Source organism: Cynocephalus volans, chromosome 3, assembly GCF_027409185.1.
Source record: "Cynocephalus volans isolate mCynVol1 chromosome 3, mCynVol1.pri, whole genome shotgun sequence".
Lineage (NCBI taxonomy): Eukaryota > Metazoa > Chordata > Mammalia > Dermoptera > Cynocephalidae > Cynocephalus > Cynocephalus volans.
Window position 1 is genome coordinate 86,245,505 of NC_084462.1, and position 25,586 is coordinate 86,271,090.

Below are 25,586 nucleotides of genomic sequence, written 5' to 3' on the forward strand. Positions count from 1 at the left end.
GGGCGAGCCCCTTGAGTGGCAGATGGAGGAAGTTGCTGGGGTTTTAGAAGAGAAGTAGTTCATTCTCAAGTAGTTCCACTTTACCAAGTAATGCACTATTTCCCCAGCCTCCACCTCCATCCACTGTCAGCTTTTCACCTCTGCCCAACAGACAGCCATTTGTTACTTCTGCTGCTCTCTCCCGCTTTAATGTCTTCTCTCCCAAGAAGAAACTTAACTCTGCTGCATGTTGAACTAGATTAGAAGGAGATATGTTGGGTTATCCTTGGAAGAGCTCTCTTTGGCCAGCATGAGAAAATAGGATCAACTTCTTATGAGTCTGTATACCCATGAATTGGGAAGATATTTTAGACCACAGTTAATCAGCACTACCACTGTTCCAGAGGAAAAACAATATTTAAAAGTTTTATTCTGGAGTTAACATACTCCTTACCAGGAGTGGTACTGGTTTCTTAGAAAAGATTGCTGATACTGCTTTGCTGAGAGCTGGTTATATAGCCTGAGCCTAAGTATTGTTGTTGATGATAATATCTATTCAAAAGTTTTATCAGTTAAGGAGATATTTTTCCATGTATTTTCAGGTGGAATACCAGTGTGAAGGCTTTCTGGAAAAGAATAAAGACACTGTTTTTGAAGAACAAATTAAAGTTCTTAAATCAAGCAAGGTAACCATGGATAGGCTTACTCTAATTAGGATATTTTCAGTAAAATGTTACTTATTTAAGCATTAGCTTTTTAACAATAATAATTTTTTTCTAATGAAATCAGTCTTTTAGCTTTTAATTTATCAGATATGTAATACTACATGTTAGGTCCTGTTTTAAATGCCTTACAAATGTTAACTCATCTAATCCTTATAATGATGTGGTATTATCATTATTCTCATTTTACAGTTGAGGCAACTGAGGCACAAATACTTCGTGGCTAGTGAGTTTTCAAGCCAAATTAAAACCTAGGTTATCTTTCTCAGAGTCTGTGCTCTTAACCACTGTACAAAGTTTTCTTTCAGTTTTATGTGAAATTATTGCCTCCACAGTGGTTCTAGACTTTATTGTGCCTTTGTGAGTGACTATAAGAGAAAGTTCTTCTGCTATTTCACTGAAGGGATGTGCTCGAAACATGGCCCTATGCACTCCATCCAGATGGAGATTGACCTCTGGGTCATCATTGAGTGCAGTTCCAGGTGTGACCCAAAGCACTTCAAAATTATTTTTCTTAGGCATAGATACTAGAAACACAACTTTCCAGTGGGAAAAGAATATTTCAGTTGCCAGAAAACTATGATGGCTCCACCACATTGATTGTTGGGTGGATTCACACCTCTGCCTACAGAAAGGATGGGGAGGGAAATGTGGCTCCTGCTCTTTACACAGGGAGCAAACCAGGAAGCCAGTTACTTATTTCAGCCAAATGAATATTCAGATATTCAATTAAGAAGTAGAAATCTTCATGTGAACACTTCTAGATTACTAACTGGCACTCTTTGTATTTCTGGTTTATTCTAAGAGAATCCTTTTAACTTCAGTGGAATAGTATATAAACATTTTCTTTTCTTCCTTTCTTTTGGAATAAAAACTTACTTTCAATTACTAGGGTAATATTAAGATCGCGTAAAGATCAAATTTCAGTTTTAACCTTCAGAACACAATGAGTCAAAGTGTTTATAGAAAAAGTCATTTTTTTCCTTAAACAGGCACTAGGCATTAATGCTTTATATTGGCGTGTAGGAGAAAATTCTCACAGTGCCAATCCCTAGTATTATTTAAATATTTTGATTATTTTGATTTATGAATAGTGATAAGAACTATGAAATTCTAGTGTTATACTTTGCTAAAATAATTTAGCTTAAATAGAACATTCACAGATTCTTATTCTCAAGGCACACATAATCAGTTGGGTCTTTATTCTGACTTAATTTTCCTGATTGGCTAGTATGTCCTTAATCATCAAAAGTTAGCTATGCTTTCTAATGAATCATTTGGAGTGACTGCCAGTCTGTGTAGCATTGTTGCAGTTGTAGGGGGGACAGTGTGTGATTTACCTAATATAGCTTAAAGGCTTTCCCTGCTTTGCAGAAACCCAACTGGGGGTATAAACTTTATAATTTCTCTGTAACCTGATAGGAAGCAAGTATAACAGGGTTAATTTGTTCTCTTGGAAGTACTAGTATTAAAAGATTAATATTTGTGTTATGTATTTTGAAAAGAATTCTTTGTGTGTTAATACAGTGGGGGTCTGTTTGTGTTTTGTCTTTTTTTGAAGCCTAGCCAAACTTACAACTTGAAAAGGAATTAAAAACTTAACAGAAGGTATATTAATTTATGTTTTTCCACCATAAAGAAATCTGTTGCCACATCTCTTATCAGGAAGTACATAAATGAATTGCTACTCAACTAAATACTAGTAAATTTCAACTCTACCAACTACCATTAAAATAAGTTTTAACCCCCACTTTCTATATTGCTGATTGATGAGGAGAAGCACAGTTTAACTACTGAGTTTATGCCTCAGATCTCTCATCTATAAAATAGAATCATGATAGTATCTACTTTATGGCATTGTTATAAGAATTAAATAGGTTGTATTAAGCCCTTAGAACAGTGCTTCATGTATGAAAACTTCTTGGGGAATAATGGTGGTGGTAGTGGTGTTTATTTACCACATCTTCATGAGGTTATTACTTGGATTCTACTGTTTTCTTTTATGCTGTTTACTAGACATATAAGTTCAGTCTTAAGCAATCCACATCTCTGTCTTAAGAACAGAGAGATAGATCAAAGAAACAAGATGTAATGTCCAGGCAAGTATACTTATCTCTCTATTTATCTACCTATCTTTAAAGCTGGCATTCCAGTCAGCAGGGAATGGATAAGTTTTTTAATTAACAATTTAAGAAAATTGGAGACCAGGTAAATGAGACAGATAGAGGTTCCTGCACTTATGAAGTTAGGTAATAACCACTTAATCAAATAGTGAGATAATATCACATCATAAAGTAGTAAATTTTGTAAAGAAAGTGAAACAGTACCAAGCTAGAGAGTGACTAAGCTGTCGCAGGGGTGAGGTGCTACATTAGCTGGGGTAGTCAGAGAAGGCCTCCCTAAGAAAATGACATTTAGGCTGAAACCTGAAAATGGGAAACAGCAAAGCAAGGGGAAGAGCAAGTGAGGAGAGCTGAGACTGAATAGGTGGTTGTGTTCGAGGTCCAAAAGAAGGCCAGTGTGGCTAGAGCATGGTAGGTGAATAGGACATGAAGGATGAGTGGAATGGGGCCACTTCCTAGAGGGAGGGCCTTGCAAACTTGATAAAGGATCTGGATATTTTCCCTGTTGTAGTGGAAAGTCGGGAAGGTTTTCAGTTGAAGATGATATGCTGCTGTGTGGAGATATATTTGGGGTGGGTGGAGATTGGCAGTAGTAATGTAGAGGAAAGAGCATGGACTGAAATACTTAGATTGTAGCAGTGGAGATGGCATACAATTTGTGGGTTGAGTTGACAGGTCTTGTTGATGGATTGGACATGGAAAGTGAGAGAAAGGGAGAAACTGAGGCTGACTTCTGAATTTTTCGCCTGAGGTACTACATGGATGGTGGTGCCATTTATTGAGGTGAAGACTAGTAGATCAGACTGTGGGGGAAAGATTCAAGAGTTCTGTTTTAGACATGTTTTGCTTGAGATGGCAATTAGATAGCCAAGTGAACATGTCATATAGGAAGTTGGAAATGAAGTCAGCAGGTCTGGGAAAATCAGAGCAGCCAATAGAGACTTGGTAGTCCTTAAAATTAGATGGTATTTAAAGCTATGAGCCTGAATGAGATTGCCTAGTGACAACATGTAGATAAAAAAGAGTAGAGCTGACGCCAGAGTCTATAGGCATTCCAACTTTTAAAGGCTGGCCAGAGGAGGAGTCAGGAAAGAAGTCTGGGGAAAATGGCTGTGAAGAGGCAGGAACACTGACTAAAGAAGAAATTATGGAACAGTTTTGATACAGCAATTTAAAATGTACTCTTTTATGGCTGGCCTGTTAGCTCACTTGATTAGAGTGCGGTGCTGATAACATCAAGGTCAAGGGTTTGGATACCTGTAGTGGTCAGCCATCAGATAGATGATAGATAGATAGACAGACAGACAGACAGATAGATAGATAGAGACAGACAGACAGGTGAAATGTACTTTTTTTTTTTTTTTTTAGGAAAAGTCAATCTGTGTGGAGAAGAAGCCACACACACACACGTGTGTGTGTGTACGTGTGTATATGTATATATTCTGAACTCTGAAACTAAGCTGTTTTCTGGTAGATATTGTAGATATTAAATTAAATTTTAGTACCTACTGGTGAATGTGATATTGCAGCTCAGCTCTATTCACCATTTCACACAGAAGAGGAAGACAAAGTTTAGACAACTGCTAATATAGAGCCAGCAGTTTGTTTGGTAATAAGATATTAAAGATAAGATTGAGGAGTACATGGCCTATCTTGAATAGCCTAGCATTAATTGGTAGTTGCAAATATAACTTGACTTATAGGATTGATTTTACTTATAAGGGATGTGGCACTGTTGTAAAGGTATGTACATATATCAAGGTGTTGCTGAGGATGAGTTTGACGTCTCTTCTGTTTCATAAAATTTCTCCCAAACACATTGTCTAATAACATTCACCCACTTATTAAGTACCAGACCTTTTAACAGTCTTTCATATTGCTAACCTGATAGAATATGAAATTGATTACAGGAATCATGCAATCAAGTTATAAATCCCTTGAAGACAAATATAAGAGCTTACGAGATAAGGGCAGGGGTTTTTTTTACTTCTTTTTCCTACAGTACAAATTATTTTCTAAAAATTATTAATTCGTGATTTTTTTTAATCTTATAATATTGTAGAACTAGTTCATGACACACTTCCTGCTGAGATTTTCAGTGATATTTTTGAGTTAGTGCTCTGCACTTGAGTTAGCGGGTAGAGAGATGAAACAGGTGAGTAAGCACTTGATAACGTGCAAACTTGGACTAGTGTTTTTGTCCACCTGTTGATAAACCATTTGGTGGAAGTGGGGTAATAAGATAGAACTTTCAAGTAATATTTTGCTCATAAAATAATTACAGTTCAAAACCAGTGATGTGTTTAAAGTGGCCATTTCCTTTGGATTAGGTTTTAAAGTCTGGGTACAATAGTGTTGATTTTGTTTTCCCCTAAACATGATTATAGAATTATTACATATTCCATCTATATTTTTGTAACATTTATCTCACTTTTCTCTCATATTTTTGGCTCCTAACACAGATTTTTATTATTCTTGGAATGTGACTCTGACAGGGTTACTTAGGGAAGAGAGTCACTATTTATTGAAAATCCTCATAATGTTTCTTCTGAGGTTTACATTGAAGTTTGGGCTTAGAGTGTAGTTTCCTTTTACTATTTCTGATTCAGTTTAAGATGCTACCAGAACTATTTCAAGATGATGAGAAAACCATCAGTCCAACCTCAGCCACTTCTTCAGGGCGCATGCCCCTCACCCGCATTCCTGCAAAGCCCACCAAAGGCAGGCCAGGCCAGACAGCCAAAGAGCACAAGAAAACAGTGGGACACCAGGTGAGTTCCAGGAGTCAGCTGCTGCTGCGCTCCTTCCCCTCTGGCTCACCTGAAGCCTCAGGTCTTCCTCCTTCAGCCTCCCAGGAGAGATCCTCAGGTGAGGAGAGGCTAGAGCTTCCACTGTTGGGAGCATGTAACACCATCCACTCATACTTCTTTCCACCCAGCTTTAGACCCGTCATTCTGTGTAAGCCTTTCTCAAAGTAATTTTCCCCACATCTTAGTTCTTCTAGTGCATATTATCTCTCTCAGATCACTGCTGTATTTGTTCTGTTCTCTAGTTCTTGTGTCTCTGGATTTGTACAGAGCATCAGTGAGCTCCTTCAGTGTGAGAACAGTGCCCTCTTATTTCTTTCATGTCTTAGACTCTGTGGGGAGTGTGAACGTTACACACATGCTTAGGGCCTGAACAAGGGGTGGGGGCTTTGGATGGGAGACTGAGTGCTAGTCAGCTTGTTTTCCTGTGCATGGGACATTGTGCCCCAAGTAGATAGGAACAGGGCCTGACACAGGTCCACAGCCTCTATTCCTGATCCCATGTCCCTAATGGTAAGCCCTCTCTGGCTGTCCTCCCATTCTCCCACTCATTTTCTATACTCTTTTAAGTCATCTGCTACTTTTTTCAACAAAATTTCTAACTTTATTAATATTCATATTATTCTTCTGGGTTTTTTTGGGGGGGGGGCAGCTGGCTGGTATGGGATCCGAGCCCTTGACCTTGGTAGCACCATGCTCTAACCGAGTGGGCTAACCAGCCAGTCTAAATGGCCTTAAAGTGAGGTTATATTGTTAGTCACATATGACTGAGCTCACAACAGGAAGCTACAGAAACCTATATTAAAAAGGAGTGGGAAGAGGTGTGGGAGGAGAGCAAATGTATATTTAGCAGAGTAAGCATGTAAATGGTAAAGTTTAGGCAAATTTTAACCAAAAGTCCTAGCATTCTTGTTTAATAGCAGCTCTCTTTCTGAAGATGGGTCAAGTTTTTAGGTGGCAAGTTATCTCTGTTAGTGTCATAAAAAGAGAATTGTAAGTTGTTTTACATCATCTTTGGCTTTTGACAAAACATTGATGCCCCTTTTCGTCCTTTTTCATGCAGTTCCGAAACTCCCTTCACCTGCTTATGGAGACCCTCAATGCCACTACCCCTCACTATGTGCGCTGTATTAAGCCTAATGACTTCAAGTTCCCATTCACGTAAGTATTTCTCAACTACTGAATAAAAAAGTGTCCATATCTCATAAGGATTGTCAACCCAACATAAAGAATAAAATACTTAAGTAAATCTTCATATCTTAGAGTGGAAAACTATTAGTTAATAGAATTTTTTCAGTTTTTGTTCCCTTTTGAGAATGTGAGAACGAATTAACAGTTAAGCTTTCTGAGAATTTGAAAAGTTTAGGTAAGCCAAGCATTTCTAGTTCCACTTTCTGTTTTGACTTTACCTCAGTTCAAGATCTTTCTGGCTTTTTGTCAATTTGGGATAAAGCTGCTTAGCGAAGGCTTACCTGCTACTTTTCAACTGTTGAAAATCAGAAAATTTCTACTCTTACCAACATTTCATTCAACTTCAAATACCATGTATGAGGGGAGAATGAATCTTTTTGGAGGTTTTTTCCAAAACGGAAATATTTCTCTAATTTTTTTTTTGTGTGTGTGTGACCGGCCGCACCGCGCTCAGCCAGTGAGCGCACCGGTCATTCCTATATAGGATCCAAACCCGCGGCAGGAGCGCTGCTGCGCTCCCAGTGCTGCACTCTCCCGAGTGCCCCACGGGGTCGGCCCTCTAATTTTAAAAATAATACATGTACATTGTAAACACAATTTTCAGGAAATAAAGAATAGTATAAAAATAAATGAAAAAGCATCCATCATACCCAGAGAGAGAACTGGTATAACCTGGCATAGATTATTCTTAACTAACCAACATCCCTTCCTTTCTTCCCTGCTGTACATGGTAGGGGTGCAAGGGGAGGTGGAACAGCTAACAAAGGGGAGGGGCTCATGCTCTAATTGTTGTTTTGTCTCTGCTTTTAACTTAATAGATGTGGACCCTTTCTGTATTAGTAAATAAATAACCACATCATCATTTTAATGGCTGAAGAGTATCCCATTGTTATAGACATACCATAATTTATTTAATTTATTCCCTATTGATAGCCATTTAGGTAATGCTGTAATAAACATCTTTTGCCAAAAATTTCCTTAGGATAATATACTTCTAGAAGTGAACTTTGTGGGTCAAAGACCAGGCACTTTTACTAAAGGTTGTAATAACTCCCATTCCCACTCCACAGTGTGAGTGCTGGTACCCCTGCTCCCCTGCCAGTCCTCCTCTGTGGAGATTCTGCCTTAGACTGGAGGGCATTTCTAAAAGATTGCCATCCTTCTATCCTCCTCATCATCCAGAAGCCCTCTCTGGAGGAAGTGAGAAGCAGGAAGAAGTTCCCATGCCCTGGGCTGCCCTCTTGGGCAGCCATAAGCACCATGACCTTCCATCAGCCAACCCCATCTCCCACCAATGGAACACCTGAGAAGATAGCACAGGACAAGGCTTAGATGGATCGCTCAGAGCTTAACTGTGGGAGTAATAGGAGTGGTCACTTGGTGGGAGGGAGACCTTTCTACTTATTCTTTTAGCGTCAATTTAACTTTAAGATGCAATGTGCTTAGAGTGAAATAAATATATAATGTAATATAAAATCAAAACATTTCTCATTGATGGAGACACTATAAATGCTTAGCATGTGCACATTAAATAGCTTCTAGAACACCAATAATTTTTATAAAAAATTAACTTGTCCTTCCTGTTAGAGAAATCTCCATGGCTGGCCAGCCTTTATTCCAGGGAAGCTAGGTGTGATGAGCTAATAAATTCTCAGAACTTCTAGTCAGGCCAAGCCATTTGATGAGTATGGGCAAAGTGCAGAGGAATTTTGTGTTGTTTTTAATATGTTCAATAGACTTTCTTATCAGCTTGTGGTCTGAACCATAGGTAATGTTTATGGCTCTTTATTTTTACTGCTAATTGTCTCCTCCACACTCTCATGGAATTTTCCATTTTGATCACTGCTCCAACTTTTGAATGCTTTCTTTTCTGATTTATCCTTTGGCTTTTTTAAAAAGAATTTGAAACCTGACTGAGGAGAGTGATTTGTGGCTACAGGTAGGTTCTTGTGCATTAAAGACTTTCATTTTTATGCATAGGTTTGATGAGAAGAGGGCGGTGCAGCAACTGAGAGCGTGCGGTGTCCTGGAAACCATCCGAATTAGCGCGGCGGGTTTCCCCTCACGGTCAGCCTGGCATTTTTCAAATACAGGGAACCTAATGGGAGAGGTTCCTATTTCTTTGAATAAGCTGACATGCTTTTCCTTTTAAAGGTGGACTTACCAAGAATTTTTCAGCCGCTACCGTGTCCTAATGAAGCAAAAAGACGTGCTGAGTGACAGAAAACAAACATGCAAGAATGTGTTAGAGAAACTGATACTGGTGAGAAAGATTTTTCATTTACCTTTATCTGAACAGATATTAGCCAAAAGTTTTGTGGTTCTGACCTTTGGAAGCCCTGGGAACTTCCATGTAAAATATCACTACTCCAGATTATTTGGTGGGGGTGGGGAGCGAGGGAGCACACTGTCTTGGAGGTCGAGGCTCCCTGTGTTTAAGATGTTAAAACTAGAGAGGATGATGGTCCACTATCCAGAAACAGAATTGTGAGACCTGAAGCCAGACTTGAGACACACTCTTTTTAGAATTTGATCATTATTAATAAAAATTTACCTAGTACTTACTTACTTATGGAAGACACCAGGCTAGATGCTCTGTGATTTTTTAAAAAATGTCTTGCACTTAGGTAATATAGTCTATATTGCAAAGTAATGCATTTTAAAGATAAGTATACCTTAATGTCTATATCAGATGCTGAGTGAGTGGGATAAGAAATCAAAGCAAGGCAAAGCCACACCCACCTATGGGAGAGAGGAAAAATTTCATGAAAGAAGTATGTTTTGAGTCAGGCCCTGAAGAATGGGTAAGATTGTATAAAACAGAAGGAGAATATTCTAAGAGGGAGCAAGGCATGAAGAAGTAGGAAGGCATAGGTTTGCTCAGAACACAGTAAAGTAGTTTTTTGCAGTGTAAGATTTTTGTATGGGGCAGTAGAAGTAGAGAAATGCTTAGGAAATGTAGGTTGGCATTACAGAGAGTCCTGCATGCCAGGCCAGAGAGTTCTAAAACTATATTGTGCATCAAAATCACCTGGAGGGCTTGTTAAAACAGATTGCTAGGCCCCACCCCCAGAATTTCTGATTCAGTGGGTCTGGGATGGACCCAATAATTTGCATTTCTAACAAGTTCCCAGTTGATACTGATGCTGTGTGAAGACTACATTTTGAGAACCACTGATCTAGGTCTTGGAGAATTTAAGATTCATGAAAGATTTTTTTAAAAATATTTTCATTTGTTTGATACTAGTCTGAATGGATTACCTCACTTTGAGGTAATTAGTCATAATTAGTAGCTCATAATTACTAACTAAATGTAATACCTTTTCTTTGATAATATTTTTTTCTTTGAAAGAGCTAAGACACTTTCTTAGTAATGTGAAAAAAATATGGTGCTTTTTGAGTTTGGCACAACTCCTTTCTAACCTGGGTTCCAATGGGAATGAAGAGCAGAAAGTAGAGACTGATGCCTGGCCTCTTCACCCAGACCACTCCAGGCCTGGACCCGGGCTTTGGAGGGAATTAGGTGGAAGAGGCCACTAGATGGGGGGTGGTTGACTAGGAAACCACTTTCTAGTTAGGGTTCCTATGTAAACTTTATTGATTTAAGTTGACGTAATTTTATATTTTTTAGATATATGTGGAGGTTTCTGATTTTCTGGTTTTATGTAGGAGATAGGAAATATCTGCTTATAGAGAAAAGTGATTTTCTGTGTATTGGCTTAGAATTTCAGATCCCAGTAGTGATTATTATATGTAAATTCCACTCTTCTTTTGATACAAGAATGGTTAATAATTTGCATACATCTAGATAAGGTAAATCACAATGTGATAGACCAAAATTAGCATGCATAATTGGGTTTACTGCTCAAGTTTGAAAAGTCAATGCTGAAGAATCAATGGACACTATAAATGATTATATGACGGTACTTCAAAAAGTTCACAGAAAGATTTTTAATTCTATTTTTCCACGAACTTTTTGATGTACCCTTGTATTTTTGTGAAATGGGTTTGAAATTTGTAGAAGAATTTTAAACACATTTATAGGGTTTTGTTTGTTTTCAGATACTTTTGATAAAGCCAAGAGATAACTATTTAGAAACTTTTAATGTGAATACCCAGGGATTTTTGTTTTTTAAGTTTTATTTTGTGTGTGTTTCTTCCTGCCTTATTCTTCATGCTGGTGTTTTTGTCCCTTCAGCTTTCTCATGGAATATACAGCCTGATGTAAACGTTACAGCCTGGGTCAGTCAGAGGGAGTGTCAGCATCTCCATTTCCTTGAGATGTTTAAAATACAAACGAGCAAATAATAGCTGCCTATAACTCACAACCAAGTTTTGGGCCTCAGATAATAATTTCAGGTAGAATAATTCTGGAAAATAATTCTTGCACTACAGTTTTCCTTAAAATCCCTTCTATTGCTCAATTTGCGTAGGATCAAAAATCTGGCTCCATTAGTTAATTGTGATATAGCCCAAGTTTTAGCTAATAGATTCATCCCTTTACTGATTCTGCTTTTAGCCATTTTTTTTTTCTCTTTTAAATTTCATTTATATGATCATTATTTCTGAGTATACAATTTCTTCAAAAAATAGGACAAGGACAAATACCAGTTTGGTAAGACAAAGATCTTTTTCCGTGCTGGTCAAGTGGCCTATCTAGAAAAATTGAGGGCAGACAAGCTGAGGGCTGCCTGTATCCGGATCCAGAAGACAATCCGAGGGTGGCTGCTGAGGAAGAAGTACCTACGCATGCGGAAGGCTGCCGTCACTGTGCAGAGATATGTGCGAGGCTACCAGGCTCGATGGTAGGTCTCTTGGGAACCTGTATACTCTTGTGCACGGGCCCCTAAGATTGGGGTGCCCATTTAATTCATTGTTTAACCTGGGACAGTTATGAGTGGACACTCTATCCAAAAAGACAACACCTCATCCCTTCAAGAGCTTAACAAATTAACTCCTAAGACAGCTAAATAGAATAAAATTTCACTTAGCCTTATGAATGATTCAGATTCTTCTTCAAATAATTATAAATTACTGCTTATTCGGGTCCTCAGAATTTTCTTTTTTTTATACTTTCATATGTGGCTTGAAGAAATCATGTGACAATTAAAACAGTCATGAATATGAGCTAGTTAATAATGACTCCTTTGAGGAGTTTTTGAGAGCAATTAACTAAAAAGTCTGGAAGAGAATTACACTTCAGTGTGATTACTTATTGGGATAATTTTAATTTAGACATATAAGTAGAAATAAATTAATGATTAAGAACTTAAACGGATAGATCCAGAAAAGTATGGTACATTAACGATGCATAGATCTAAGAAAGCTGGTGATAAGTAAGCATGGGAATACTCTGTACATGGGTCTGCCATGTAAAGAAGACAGCCTGGAGTAATAAGCCCTGTCTTAGAAAGAATGAACCTTTATGAACTTTCTTTATTGTAAAATTCAGCAATATGGGCCATCCCACTTTTCAGGGTTAGGGAAGGCTCAAATGATATCATGAATGCAAAAATATTTTTGGAAACTATAAATTGCTATACAAATGTAGTTATTAGTAAATATAAATGTTGATTTAATGTGCACATTATTAGAATAATCCAGTGGAGGTGCTACCTACTCATTATGTCTAAGACATTGACACTCTTAAGTTTCCTAAAATGTATTTCTGCATTTTTCTGATTACTGATAATACACCACTATTTTCTCTGACCAGCTACGCTAAGTTTCTACGTAGAACCAAAGCAGCAACCATCATTCAGAAGTACTGGCGCATGTATGTGGTCTACAGGAGGTACAAGATTAGACGAGCTGCCACTATTGTTCTTCAGTCTTATTTGCGTGGCTACTTGGCCAGAAATAGGTATCGCAAGGTGAGGTGTTATTTTCAACTTTGTCTATTCATTCTGTTAACATTAATCAAATTCCATATCTATACAAAGTACATCAGGAACTACTGTGGATGTAGGAACCGTGTGAAGACAACCAACAATTGAAATGTATTTTAAAATGTTAAATAATTACATCTGTTTATTTGCAAGACCACGGGGGAAAAAATTCACCTCCCTTTTTCCCCTTTGTCTATGTAAATGGGAAAAAAAGTGAGTGTGTTAGTTTCCTGTGGCTGCTATAGTAAATTATCACAAACTTGGAGGCTTAAAACAACAGAAATTTATTATCTTGCAGTTCTGGAGGCCAAAAGTTGAAAATTATTATCACTGGGCCAAAGTCAAGGTGTCAGCCATACTACATTCCTTCCAGAAGCTCTAGGGGAGAATCCATTCCTTGCCTCTTCCAGCTTCTGGTGGCTGCAGCATTCCTTGTGCTTATGGCTACATCACTTCAGTTTCTGCCTCCGCCTTCATATTATCTTCTCTGTGTGTCTGATTTCTCTTCTCCTGTCTGTCTCTTATAGGAACAATTATTATGGCATTTAGGTCCCACACATGTAATCCATAATAATCTTCCCATTTCAAAACCCTTAACCTAATCACATCTGTAAAGACCCTTTTTCTAAATAAGTTAACATTTGTAGGTTCTAGTAATTAGGATCTGATATCTTTGGGGCCCATTATTCAGATTATATAAAGACCTTTGAATAGGTAAAATATATGACAGATGGGTAGAAGATTATTCCAAGAACAAGATGACCTTGGAAGAATTTACCATGGTGGAGAGGATTAATGTGGTTAAATTTGTACTCACTGAGATATGATACTCCAGAAGTTTTTGGTAAATAATCTTTATATCTAGCAATAATCAACATGATTCTGTAGATATTGGATCACCAGATTAAACTTAATCATCACCTGTGACAGTTGATGAAAGGTTTTTTTTTTTATCTCATTCGTTTTGGCAGCATTCTGAGTCTGTCCTATAGCAGATACTCCTAATAAGCCAGAAATACGCAATCTGGGTATTAGATCTCTGTGGGAATCACTGTTAGAAGGAACATTAATTCGGGGATTTAGGGGCTGGGTTTCTAATCACAGGTAGTATGTGGGTGTAAACTTGGCCCTATTAGTTTATTTATTTATTTCTTTATTTCACTTTTTTATTTTGAAGTGATTTTAGACAACAAAAAAATTGCAAAACTGATGAACTTTGAATGAGTGTATTTAATAGCTGTGTTTTAAAGAAAATTTGAAGACAACTACTCCAGGTCCTTTCAGTGCTCGTGCCTCCTTTATAGTCTTGTGCTCTTTCTACATAAGCATGATATTTCAGGGAATGGAAAAGCTTTAAACTTGACTTTTCAAATACTCCTAACTAGTTACCTTCCCATTTTCCTCAGTACTGTCCTCAGGTACATGAGAACTGGGTTTTGAGGCCATTGGTTTAGCAGCAGCAGACTCTGGCCAGCTCAGACTCCTACTGTGACTGGACATAGCAGGAGTGTCAGAATAGAGGTTTGCTCCCATGTAGGTCAGTAGTCACCCCATTAGTGCTCCTAGCTGTGTTTAAGGTCCAGGGTTCCCCTTCATGGTGTTTGGGGGAATGGTTTTAAAGGGAGTACATATGTTCTTTAATTTCTCTGACATGCTGATGGAAATGAGATTGAAAATGGATATATACTGTCTCCATTTGAATGAAACTACAGAAATGGACCAGCATTCAGTTACATGGAGAGAAGAAGCAAATGGAATAGGAACATTAGCATTAATAGCTTTGCCACTGTGTTCTGCCTGAGTTTTAAAGTCTGAAAACCTTCAGTTTGCCATCACTGTTACCCAGTTGTTCCTTGTCATGTGGATAAGACAAGGGCCTCCCTCAGGATTGTGATATTTAGTGACAGTCCAGAACGCCCAACCTCACTGCAGCATGATGCAGCAGCTGCACTTAAGGGAAACTGAAGGTTGCCCTGGCATTAGGAGAAAGGCCACAAGGGCAGGCCTGAATTGGCTGAAGGTACCATTAAGGTCTCCTGAACACCTACATTTATTTTGTATTTGATCGTTTCAAATGTAACACTTATTTCTGACATGTATCTTCTAGGATAGCACATTTTTTTAAATAGTTTTTCTTAAGTACATAAACTAAAAGTAGGAAATATTCTTTTAGTTTCTATTTTATAATCTTATTTAACTATCTACTTGAATAGATGGTTTCAGAGATTTGTACATTTTAAAAGTTTGATAGGAGATACATTGTGTCTATTTGTAATAATCACTAACAAGTGCTTAATCAGGTGTTTAACATTTAAACATTATTAATATCATATAAGAGTTATTTCATAATAGTATAGATTCAGAAGAACCTCAAGATCTATCTAGCTTAACCTTTCCTAGAATTTCTTCTCCACCTTTCCCAGAAAATGTTTCTCTGTTTGATGATCTTTGCTGATATGAAGTTCATCTTGTAAGGAAAATTTTGTGTTGTAAGTTTAGGGGAATATCATGATTTTTTTTTTCCAGAAAATGTAACAAAATCAAAAGTAAGGTTAGTTTATTTCACATCTTACTTTTAGCTTGCCTTGTAAATAAAGCCTCATCTCTCCCACCTTTGAATCTCATAAGCATATTCCTGCTACATTGAAACAGCAATGGAAAATCTTAACTAGAATGGGATGCTTTCAAATGGCAAACAATAGTGTCATCTTTTTGTTTTGGGGGGGGGGGGAAGTCAATATATCGGTTTAAAAGTTTACATACCCTAAGTGCTGGCCTCCACAACTAGCTTGCTGGCCATATCCCCTGTCCTCATGCACAAGCCTCGTTCATAGTGAGGTGGTATCAACAGTAAAGATGGTGGTGAATCTTTTATTCTAACAGCGTATAGTTCACAGGGTGCCTGGTTCTGTTAATTTTATAGAGTTACTTTTATAGAGGATCACCCATTGCTAATAGAAACCATACACTAATCAGAAACCTAATGTATTTTTTTTTTCCTTTTAGAATTGTTTTCCTTTTGGTAATCTGGTGCCTTTTATTTAGACAGTTTCTAAGTGTATATTCTGCTAAGTGTATACATATAACATGTGAAGATAACATATATATTTTAATGTTTCTCAAATTGCCTTCTAAAGTCTACTTTTCAAAATAATTTTGTGCCTCTAGATATACATGATATGTATAATCCACATAATGCTTTGTTGTTTCAACTTTTGTGTCTTTCACTTTAGGTAATGTGTGGATTCTCAGCCCAACATAGGTTGATAAAGTTGAACCTTGAGTCTATTGCAGAGTCTGACATCACTTGCCCTTATCCCTTCCTGCAGATACTTCGTGAGCACAAAGCAGTCATTATTCAGAAGTGGGTCCGGGGCTGGCTGGCTCGTGCACACTACAAGAGGAGCATGCATGCCATCATCTATCTTCAGTGCTGCTTCCGGCGGATGATGGCCAAACGTGAGCTGAAGAAGCTCAAAATCGAGGCTCGCTCTGTGGAGCGTTATAAGAAGCTCCACATTGGCATGGAGAACAAGATCATGCAGCTGCAGCGCAAAGTCGACGAGCAGGTATATTTTAAAAAGGAGCCCTGGGCATGTCTGAAGAAATCCACAGGGATTATTATCAATATTGTTTCCCCTTGACTTTACTCTTCAGTGTGAGCAAAAAATACTATAATGACAGTAATGAGCATGGAAATAATGATGAGCTCATAGGTTAGATTACAATTGTACGGACTAAGGCAGGAAATTATTTCTGGGAACACAGTCAAATTTACTAACACTCCAAACCTTTCTGATTGAGAATCATATTGTACTTTATACTGTACAGAGCTCTTTCACCATTATCATTTGTGGTATAAATTCATTCTGCAGATGAGCTTCTTAGTATTGAAATGGCAAACAAAGCAGGACGATGTCCTTGATTCTGAAGAACTTCCAGTCTGTTTGCAGAGATAAAAGTGATTGTTTCGAGATAGGTTCTAAGTAACATTTTAGCACATGCAAATGATGTAAAGGTAATTAAGAATATATAAATGCTAACGAGAGCAAAGAAAAACAGGGATCGAAATGAAATAGAATTCATCAGAAAGATTTTTTGAGTGGGAGGGGGAATTTTGAGGTAGTAAACAAAAATTTGTAAGAAACTTGTGATTTGGGGGCCATTTTATCATTCTTATACATCACTTAGCTAGTACATGATTTTTAGCACTGTGGTGTATTTTCAAAAGCAAGTATAGATTCTCTTATTTCTGGATTAAGAATCAGGAAATTAAGAATTTACTGTGTAAACTCACCAGGTGACTATGAGAAAATCACATCTATGTTGCTCATTATATAAAACAGAATAAATTGTGCCTGTTTTCTTCTCTCTTCATGTCACTGAGAGGGTATTAGTTATTGTAAGTGCTGTGGTGAATATTTTGGTTAGATACTATGTTAATGCTATGATGATGTAGCATGAATGTGATGAATTAGCATCGTTTTCTCAATAAATACATTTGATGAGATGCATATTTACTTATTGTTACTTATGTGTGTGCTTAAAGAACAAAGACTACAAATGCCTCATGGAGAAACTGACCAATCTGGAAGGAATATACAACTCTGAGACTGAGAAACTACGAAATGACTTAGAACGCCTTCAACTAAGTGAAGAGGAAGCTAAGATTGCCACTGGGCGGGTCCTTAGTCTGCAGGAAGAAATTGCCAAGCTCCGGAAAGACCTGGAACAAACTCGGTCAGAGAAAAATTCCATTGAGGAACGGGCAGATAGGTACAAACAAGAAACAGAGCAGGTAGGAACTAATGTCTGTATCCCCATCTACTCTTTACACAAAGGAAATGTGCTGTCTTCTTGATCTGGTGGGCTCAATATTGGTTTTAATTGAAGGAATAATACAAATTTTAATTGGATTACTGTTTATTAGTACTATCTCCCAAGCATTTCTCTCACATAATCAATGAGAGAAGTAAGTCTTTTAGTAGAACCTTTGACTCTGATAAGAATAGAGGCATAGCAGTATTTTAAGAAGAGAATTAATGGCCAAGTACCTGCTATACACTTTTTTTGAAAAATGCGTTGGTCTGGACCGAGGGTTTCTTCAGTAGGGTTAATGTGATTAAGAAGCAAATCAAACAATAAAATGTTAATACCTGTTAGTAGGGATCCTTATGGAAACTGGTATTAAGACTGTGTTAAGAAGTCCAAATGGGAGAAATCCAAATATCTGCACATTGATCACAGCCAAAAGCTGCTATGCAGATAGAATCCTCCTCCCCCAAAATGCTTACAGATTGATCAGTTCTTCAGTAATACAAATATATGTTAACTTATTTCAAAACTTTATTAAGTACAGAAAACATTAAGGTTCTCAAGTAGTAATGAGATGTACCATTGAAACGTCTTTAAAAGTACCTCAACATTAGGAGTACTGGAAAAGAATAATCGATTTTCAAAGATTCTATTGGTATTACCATCTTTAAATAAAAACAGAGTTGACTGTCACCTGTAACTGCTGGCAAGAATCCTCAGATACTTTTTCTGTACTGACTTCTAAATATTAACAGCAGCATATAGTGAAAACCTCAGTAGGAGCTTAGATGTAGTACAGGTAGGATAGTGTGGCTAGTAAAATTGTAATTTTTCCATGATACTCAGAGTCCTAATAAAATAGTTCCTCCCATATCTCTAGCAGATCTGGACTCTATATAGAAATAGCAGGGGGGTGTGGGAGATGACACAATAACCACGACAATTCCTTGATCTTGTTAAGACGAGTGAACAGATATGATGTTGATAGGGGGTGGTGGGGAGAGGGAGGGAGAAAAAGGTGGAATTGGTAAAGGGACACGAAAATCAACTATGTTGTATATTGATAAATTAAAATAATTTTTTTTTAAAGGAAAAAAAAAGGGATACCTTCTGAACTGACTTTTGCTGTGGCACAATGTTGTCTAACATTCCTGGTCTGCAGGGATCCTTAGTCACAGAACCCTCTTTCTCTGTCTCTGAACCCCTGACACCATGAGAGAATTGCCTGCCACCTTTTGCTATTATTAAAACTCTTTGAGAGTTTCTTGAATGTATGCTGAGAGAAATGAATTCAAATTTCACTCATCACAAGCACATATTTTATTCCAAAGATGAACTAAGTAATTATGTACTTTGCAAAGTCACCTATGGTTTTGATTTTTGTTTCCTAGGAATTCTTATCTAGTCAAAACTGGAGAGTTATGGGTCAGTGCTTTTTAAAAAAATCATGGTAAAATATGCATAACAAAATTTATCATTTAATTTACCATTTCACCATTTTTAAGTATATAGTTCTGTGACATTAAGCACATTGACATTGTTGTAAGGTCAAGCCTTTTTTAAACATGAAATAAAAGGACATTCTCAACCTTACAAAACCTGTAAAAGAAGATGAAAGGGAAATTTCTCTTTCTCAAGACAGCAACAAGCATCAGAACGTTTTCACTGAATTTCCTAAACTTAAAAAGCCCTTATATCCTTCTTAACCTCCTTAATCTCTTCACTTGAATCGTGGGTACACGTAAGCTTTGTATTAGGAGGTTGAGCTGAGAAGGTAGTATCATTGCTTCAAGAGCAAATGCTTATTACTAAGTGCCAAGGCAGTTGCCACATGTGCAAGGTATAAAGTAAAACAACCGCCACCACCATCCTTGTCCTCTAGGAACTTCTAGTCAGGAAGACAGAAAAGTAAATCATTTATAAAGGCTGTAAGGAGGTATATACAGGGTCTTGTAGTAGCCCAGAGAAAAGATATCTAATTGGACGGGGTTTCCAGGAAGGCTTTCTGGAGTGGGTAAGGCTTTAGCCAAGTCTGAAGGATGACAAGACTTAACCAGGCAAAGACTTGGGCACAGAGATGGCAGGAGCAAGGAGTGACTGCCGTGTGGTCATTATACTTAGTAATTGGGCTTCCTCTGTCTTCTGCAGCCATTTCAGTTTATTGTTTTATTTTATAGCTGGTATCAAATCTGAAGGAAGAAAATACTTTGTTGAAGCAGGAAAAAGAGGCCCTCAATCACCTTATTGTGGAGCAGGCTAAGGAGATGACAGGTAAGGCTCATGTGAGTCCAAACTATTACAGCCTACCAACCTCACACCAAAGTTTTATAAGTGACATTATTTTATGAATTATAACATTGCTTACAGCTTAAATATTTTTAAAAGTTGAGGCTGTCATCAGTAATTTACAAAGTTCTAGGAGGCAAGAGCTTCAAATATTTTGTTTGAATTAGTTGATGAACTTGTAAATCTGGTTTCTCTGTATAAATGTGAACTCATATTCAATGTCATAGGTAACTTTTTAAAAAATTAATTTGTTCTGCATGTACGATTTATCAGCTATGGCTTATAGGATTCCTATTGACTTAGTAAGAATTATTGAGCTTATATGTATATGTATATGTGTGTAGTCTGTGTGTCTTGTTTTTATTTGTTTATTTTTACTAAACCAATAGATGTTATTTTCCTAAGATCGACCATTCTTTGCCACCAAACTAAAAAATAGAATTCTAATTTTTTTAATAGAGAACTAACTAGATGTGGACATTCATTCTATGTGCTGTTTGTGGGGTAGATTAGAATGGTGATAATTTACAAGGAATCCACATATATAAAAACAAAGAATAAAAAGATATAGATCTAAATACAGTAATTAGTGATGGAAATGGAAGAGATGAAGTGGCATGAGGATATATTATATGAAAATAATCAACAGAATGTTATTTTTGATGTGGTATTCAAAAAAGACAAAAATGCTCTAAAGTTTTAAGATGAGATATGAAAATAATAATAGTGTGTTATTAGTAATAAGGAAAGTGAGGGGGAAAAGTACTAGTTTATGAAGCACATTAATGAAATCAATTTGTAGGGTGTTAAGTTTTGGATGTCACCTAGGGCCTCAGGATGGAGGTGTTTTGAAAGCAAATCCAGATTGAAAATTAGAGAGAAAATAAGAAATGAGCATGAAGGTACCCATTAAAACTATGGTGGTAAGAGAGCCTCTGTGCTTTTCCCCACACTGCCCTTTCTCTCCCAGTTAAAGGGGGTGTTATAAAGGAAAGAGAAGGAAACCTGGAATTGATGACCATAACTAAGGGAAAAGGTGAAGAAAAGAAGCCAGAAAGGAAAATTAAGAGGGGAGGTAGAAAACAGAGTCATTGAAGATCTCGAAAGAAGGCTGCTAGTATGCAGAATGTAGTGGAAGGACCCAGAATGATGAGACTACTTCTAGGAAAATATAAAATGTTATTTGAAATTGAACTGTAAGAACAAAGAATTAACAATGGATTTGCCTAGGGAAAATTTCTTGGTAGCCATGGAGCAGCTTTTGCAAACTGGTGAGAATAAAAGGCAATTTATAGAATTTTTAGAGAGAAGAAATTTTTTCATTCATTCATTTACAAATTATTAAAGCCCTCCTCTAGGAAGCACTGTCGTGGGTCCCAGGGAAGCAGCTATGACAAGACACTTGCAGCTCTTGCCTCGTGGAGCTGACAGAGAAGTGGTGAAATAATAGAAGCAAGCAGGGCAGTTTAAGAGACAGCCACAAAATATAGGGGTAAAATGGAGCATAGTGGCAGGAATCTTCATATTATAAATGTGACTGGCTCACTGAGTTAAAACTTAAAACATATAACTGAGATTTTTTTTTTTTTTTTTTTTTTTGTCTTTTTGTGACGGGCCGCACCGCGCTCAGCCAGTGAGCGCACCGGCCATCCCTATCTATATAGGATCCGAACCCGCGGCGGGAGCGCTGCTGCGCTCCCAGCGCCGCACTCTCCCAAGTACGCCATGGGGTCAGCCCTATAACTGAGATTTGAAGCATTCTTACTTTGCTTTATCTTCAGTCGGGGAGTAATCTCCAATCTTTAGACCATGTCCTAGCCAAATGCAAGCCACTGGCAACAGAGAGGGCAGAGTGGGTTGGGTAAATGGCAAAGTCAGTGTTTCCCCAGCAGCACATGGGAGATGACCAAGAAGTACACAACACAGGTGACCAGGCCTGAGCATTAATAGGTTAGAAACAGGAGAGTAATAGGACAGCAGGAGAGTTCAGAATGCTGGAAAATTGTGAGATAGAACCAAAGGACTGAGATGAGTAGCCAGGTCTACTGAAAAGTCACCAAATATCTTAAATATCTTCAATATCTCTGACTTTTTGAGAGAGTACACTAATTTGGACAAAATAATTTTATTAATAGAATACCACTAGAATAAAAAATATATACGCTAAGTCACTAGACAATGACTAGTGGAAGTTTATCAAGGATGGTGCTGTAAGCAGTGTTATAAACTAGCAGGACTAAGGCTGTAGTACCTGGAAGAATGTAGTAGGTGATTGTAATTACTACTAAGTTATTTCATTTTTTGGTCATACCTTTTCTTTCCCTACAATCACAAAAATACTCTTCATAGAGCGGCCAGAAGTAAAATTTCACGGCAGAAAAACTGTAAGTCAGTGTACATGTTTACACTCTTGCAAACTGTGGAGTCATCCTTGGTATGCATATCCCTCTTCTTTATTTCAGAAACTATGGAGAAGAAGTTAGTAGAAGAAACAAAACAACTGGAACTCGATCTTAATGATGAAAGGCTGAGGTATCAGAACCTTCTGAATGAGTTCAGTCGCCTAGAAGAACGGTATGATGACCTCAAGGAAGAGATGACCCTGATGGTGGTGAGTCAGACACTTTGCTTTTTTTTTTTTTTTTTTTTTTTTTAATGAAAAATTTTAAACATATACAAAAGTAAGTAGAATAGTATAATCAACCTCCATGTACCCCTCACCCAATTCCAAGATGGTCAGCACATCTCTCCCCCCCATTCCACCCCTTCCATCCTGCCTCAGCCAATGCATCAGATTATTTTAGAGCAGAACTCATATAACTTTATTCGTAAGTACTAAAGTAAAGTCAAACACTTTAAGGACTGGACTATAAGATAGTATAAAATCAGTACAGTTGGACTTTGTTTTATGTGAGGGTACATCAAAAAATTCATAGATTGGTATTATCTTGTAATTCCATTTTTCCGTGAACTTTTTGAAGTACCTGCATATATTGAATATCTTAATGTAAAATTTGCATATGAGGCAAATTTTATTAATTGAGTATTTCCTTCATTAGTTTTTATTATAATTTCCAAGAGATATTCCTACAAAAAGAAAATTCAGCCTCCATTTGTACTGAATTATGTATCTCAAGGACTCTTCTGCATTTTTCAGTGTACCTTCCATACTCGTAATAGTTCTGCCCCCACTCCCTGTTCTACTTATCCTGCTATCAGGAGACAAAGAGTTCCCTACAAGTATCAGCCTTAAAGATAACTTAATGGTTCAAATGGTCAGAAATGCTCTGAAATAACTCATATAAAGAGCAAGATAATTAATTCATTATCTGTGGGGTAGGTTATTTGCTTCAAATTTTGCTTCTATCTGGATCTACTGATAAACTTCTTTAAAATGTGACACCAAATCAAAATAAAAGATTGTGGATCACAAAAGAATTGTCCTCATCACCTTGCAGATGAGTAAATAAAGTCTAAAAGAGGTAAAAAGCCAATATAAATCCCACATTAGACCATTATTTCAAATGTCACTACTCTACCCTGATTTATATGTGATAAAGAAAAATTAAAAGTAGGAGTAGGTCACCATTACCCATTACCCTTATAACTGACAAATTTGAAGGCCCCTTGTTAAACTTTGTCTTCCTTGATTGGCATGCCACATTTGGCCCAGTTGAAAACTTTCCTTCTTTACATTCTGTCATTCTTAGTTTTCTCTAGAGTTCTTTTTTTCTCCTTCAATGTTCACGTCCCCCAGACTTCCATTCTTCAGTGTATTTTCTTAACTCCGTTTACTAGATAACCAACATTTATGGTTAATCTGTGTTTCAGCTATGGTTAGAGCTAAGCTTTGTATCCCACTGGATGTTTCTGAGGGCTGCTAGTTACTTGGCATTTTAATAAGTGGCATTGGAAAAGAAATGATTCTGAGATCAAATAAATGTGGTAATCAACCAGTTTAAATAGAGATAAACAAAATTTTTTGGATTCTTTAATAGTATGTGCCTTGTGAATCTCACTTGATCTTAGCCAAAAGGCCGAGAAGCGATTGCCTTGTGAATCTCAGAAAATAAAATGACAGAAGCATGTGCCATGTCTGTCTCACTCTCCGAGCACATTCCAGAAACATCTGTGAGGTTATGGGCCTTTTTAGTCAATGAGGTAGCCATCTCTAGAAAAGACCCTCCAGTAATGGCCATCCCCCAGAAACTTAACATGGCTACTCCTTCCTACTAAGCAAGTCTCTGCCTGCTATCCATTCTGTTCCCAGCAGTGCTCCAGGGGTAGTTCAGCTGCTTGATTTCTTATTTCTCAGCCATTAGTCCTCTCCATTTTATGCCTGTGATTCACTGTCATTTCTCTTGGGTAACAAAATGCTCTCAGGAAGGGAAAAGGAAAAAGCAGAGGAAGGACGATCAGAGCTTGCTTGCTTCCTACTCAGCTCTTCCTTATGTCTCATTGTCTAGTTCTAGATATAATCAAGATCGTAGTCTTTGCAGAGAACACTTGCCAAGAATTGCAGAGAATAAAAAAAATTATTTGACTTATAATTTAGGACAATTAAAATATTAATTCCAATATCTTTTTTTAATGTTTAGATAGAACTTCACAGCTAACAGTTGGATACTTGGCTAATATTTTACTGACACTGTTCTGCAAATGGAATTCTCACTGCTGTAATCCAGTGCTAATGAAGCCTTTTATAATAAATAGACTCCTCAGATGGATGAAGGAAACTTTAGGGAGGGAAATTAATAGACTGCCTCAAGGGCTTCCCATAATCTATGTGATGTATAGGCCAAGGAAAACTAGTGAGTTAATAGTATCACTGATTACCAGGGTCTAAGAGTTGTTGGCCCTAGTACAAGAAGTGTTGTAAAATTTTCCTCTAAAAGCAGTCAATTTTCCAGGGGCAGAGGCAATGAAGAAAAGTCTACCCAAGCCTAAAGAGTTTCAAGCCAGCAGTAAAAAGATGAGGCCAGAGAATCCAGGATTGTGAGGTGCTTAAAGATAAATTAATTTCAGAGTAAGGAGGGAATTCAGCATGTCAACAATGGGGTCACTAGTCTTGGCAAAGGGAAGAAAACATGTTCTGGAAAAGAGGGAATTATGGGGGAAATGATGGATAAGGAGCAGAAGGGGAGTGAGATGCAGATCTTGAAGGAGAACATGATCATCAAGTCAAGTGTATGTCTTTGTAATTGAGTAACATGAACAGGGAAACAGAAACCTAAAAACTTGGAGAACTGAAAGGTCGCCAACAAGGAAGTTGTTGAAATACTGCAGGGTCCTAACAATTATGGCAGCAGCATAATTGAATGTTTTTATGCCAGGCTAAACTCTTTACTTACACACTTTTATTTAATCCACACATAAACCCTGTGAAATAAAAATACTATTTTTTTCTTCCCAATGATGGAACTGAGGCCTGGAGAAGTTGAATAAGGGACAAGTAAGTGGCAGAGTCGGGATTCCTACCCACCTCTCTCTTGTTTCAGACTCAGAGCACTTAACCACTGCCCTGTATCCCAAAAGTTACATTAAATACTAAATAGCAGTATTGCCTCTCTTCATACCTTAAGATATTCATTGTTCAATGATAGATATATGTGGGAAAGTAGGGGTCTCACTTATTTTTAATAAGCTTATTAAAAATCTTTGTCCAGCTGTTTATATGAACCTACCTGTTTTCTTAATGACACAACCATTTTATTAAATAAATGCCATACTGTTATTGTGGGCTTGGGCTGGATACTTTATTATTATTATTATTAT

General features: G+C 37.4%; 1 protein-coding gene across 5 annotated transcripts in view; it reads left to right on the forward strand.

Annotated features, from left to right (window-relative positions):
• The window catches only part of MYO5A (myosin VA), a 187,007-nt gene that overhangs the window by 115,588 nt on the left and 45,833 nt on the right, over positions 1-25,586 (forward strand). For all 5 annotated transcript variants that reach the window (XR_010022885.1, XM_063088963.1, XM_063088966.1 and 2 more), the window contains exons 14-24: positions 582-665; positions 5,434-5,595; positions 6,695-6,792; positions 8,803-8,889; positions 8,977-9,085; positions 11,416-11,627; positions 12,539-12,695; positions 16,040-16,279; positions 17,260-17,508; positions 19,703-19,796; positions 22,274-22,422. Coding sequence is in view for 4 of the 5 variants with exons in the window: in XM_063088963.1 (XP_062945033.1) it covers positions 582-665; positions 5,434-5,595; positions 6,695-6,792; positions 8,803-8,889; positions 8,977-9,085; positions 11,416-11,627; positions 12,539-12,695; positions 16,040-16,279; positions 17,260-17,508; positions 19,703-19,796; positions 22,274-22,422 (1,641 nt within the window). In the remaining variant the exon portion in view is untranslated. The remainder of the gene's footprint in view (positions 1-581; positions 666-5,433; positions 5,596-6,694; positions 6,793-8,802; positions 8,890-8,976; positions 9,086-11,415; positions 11,628-12,538; positions 12,696-16,039; positions 16,280-17,259; positions 17,509-19,702; positions 19,797-22,273; positions 22,423-25,586) is intronic.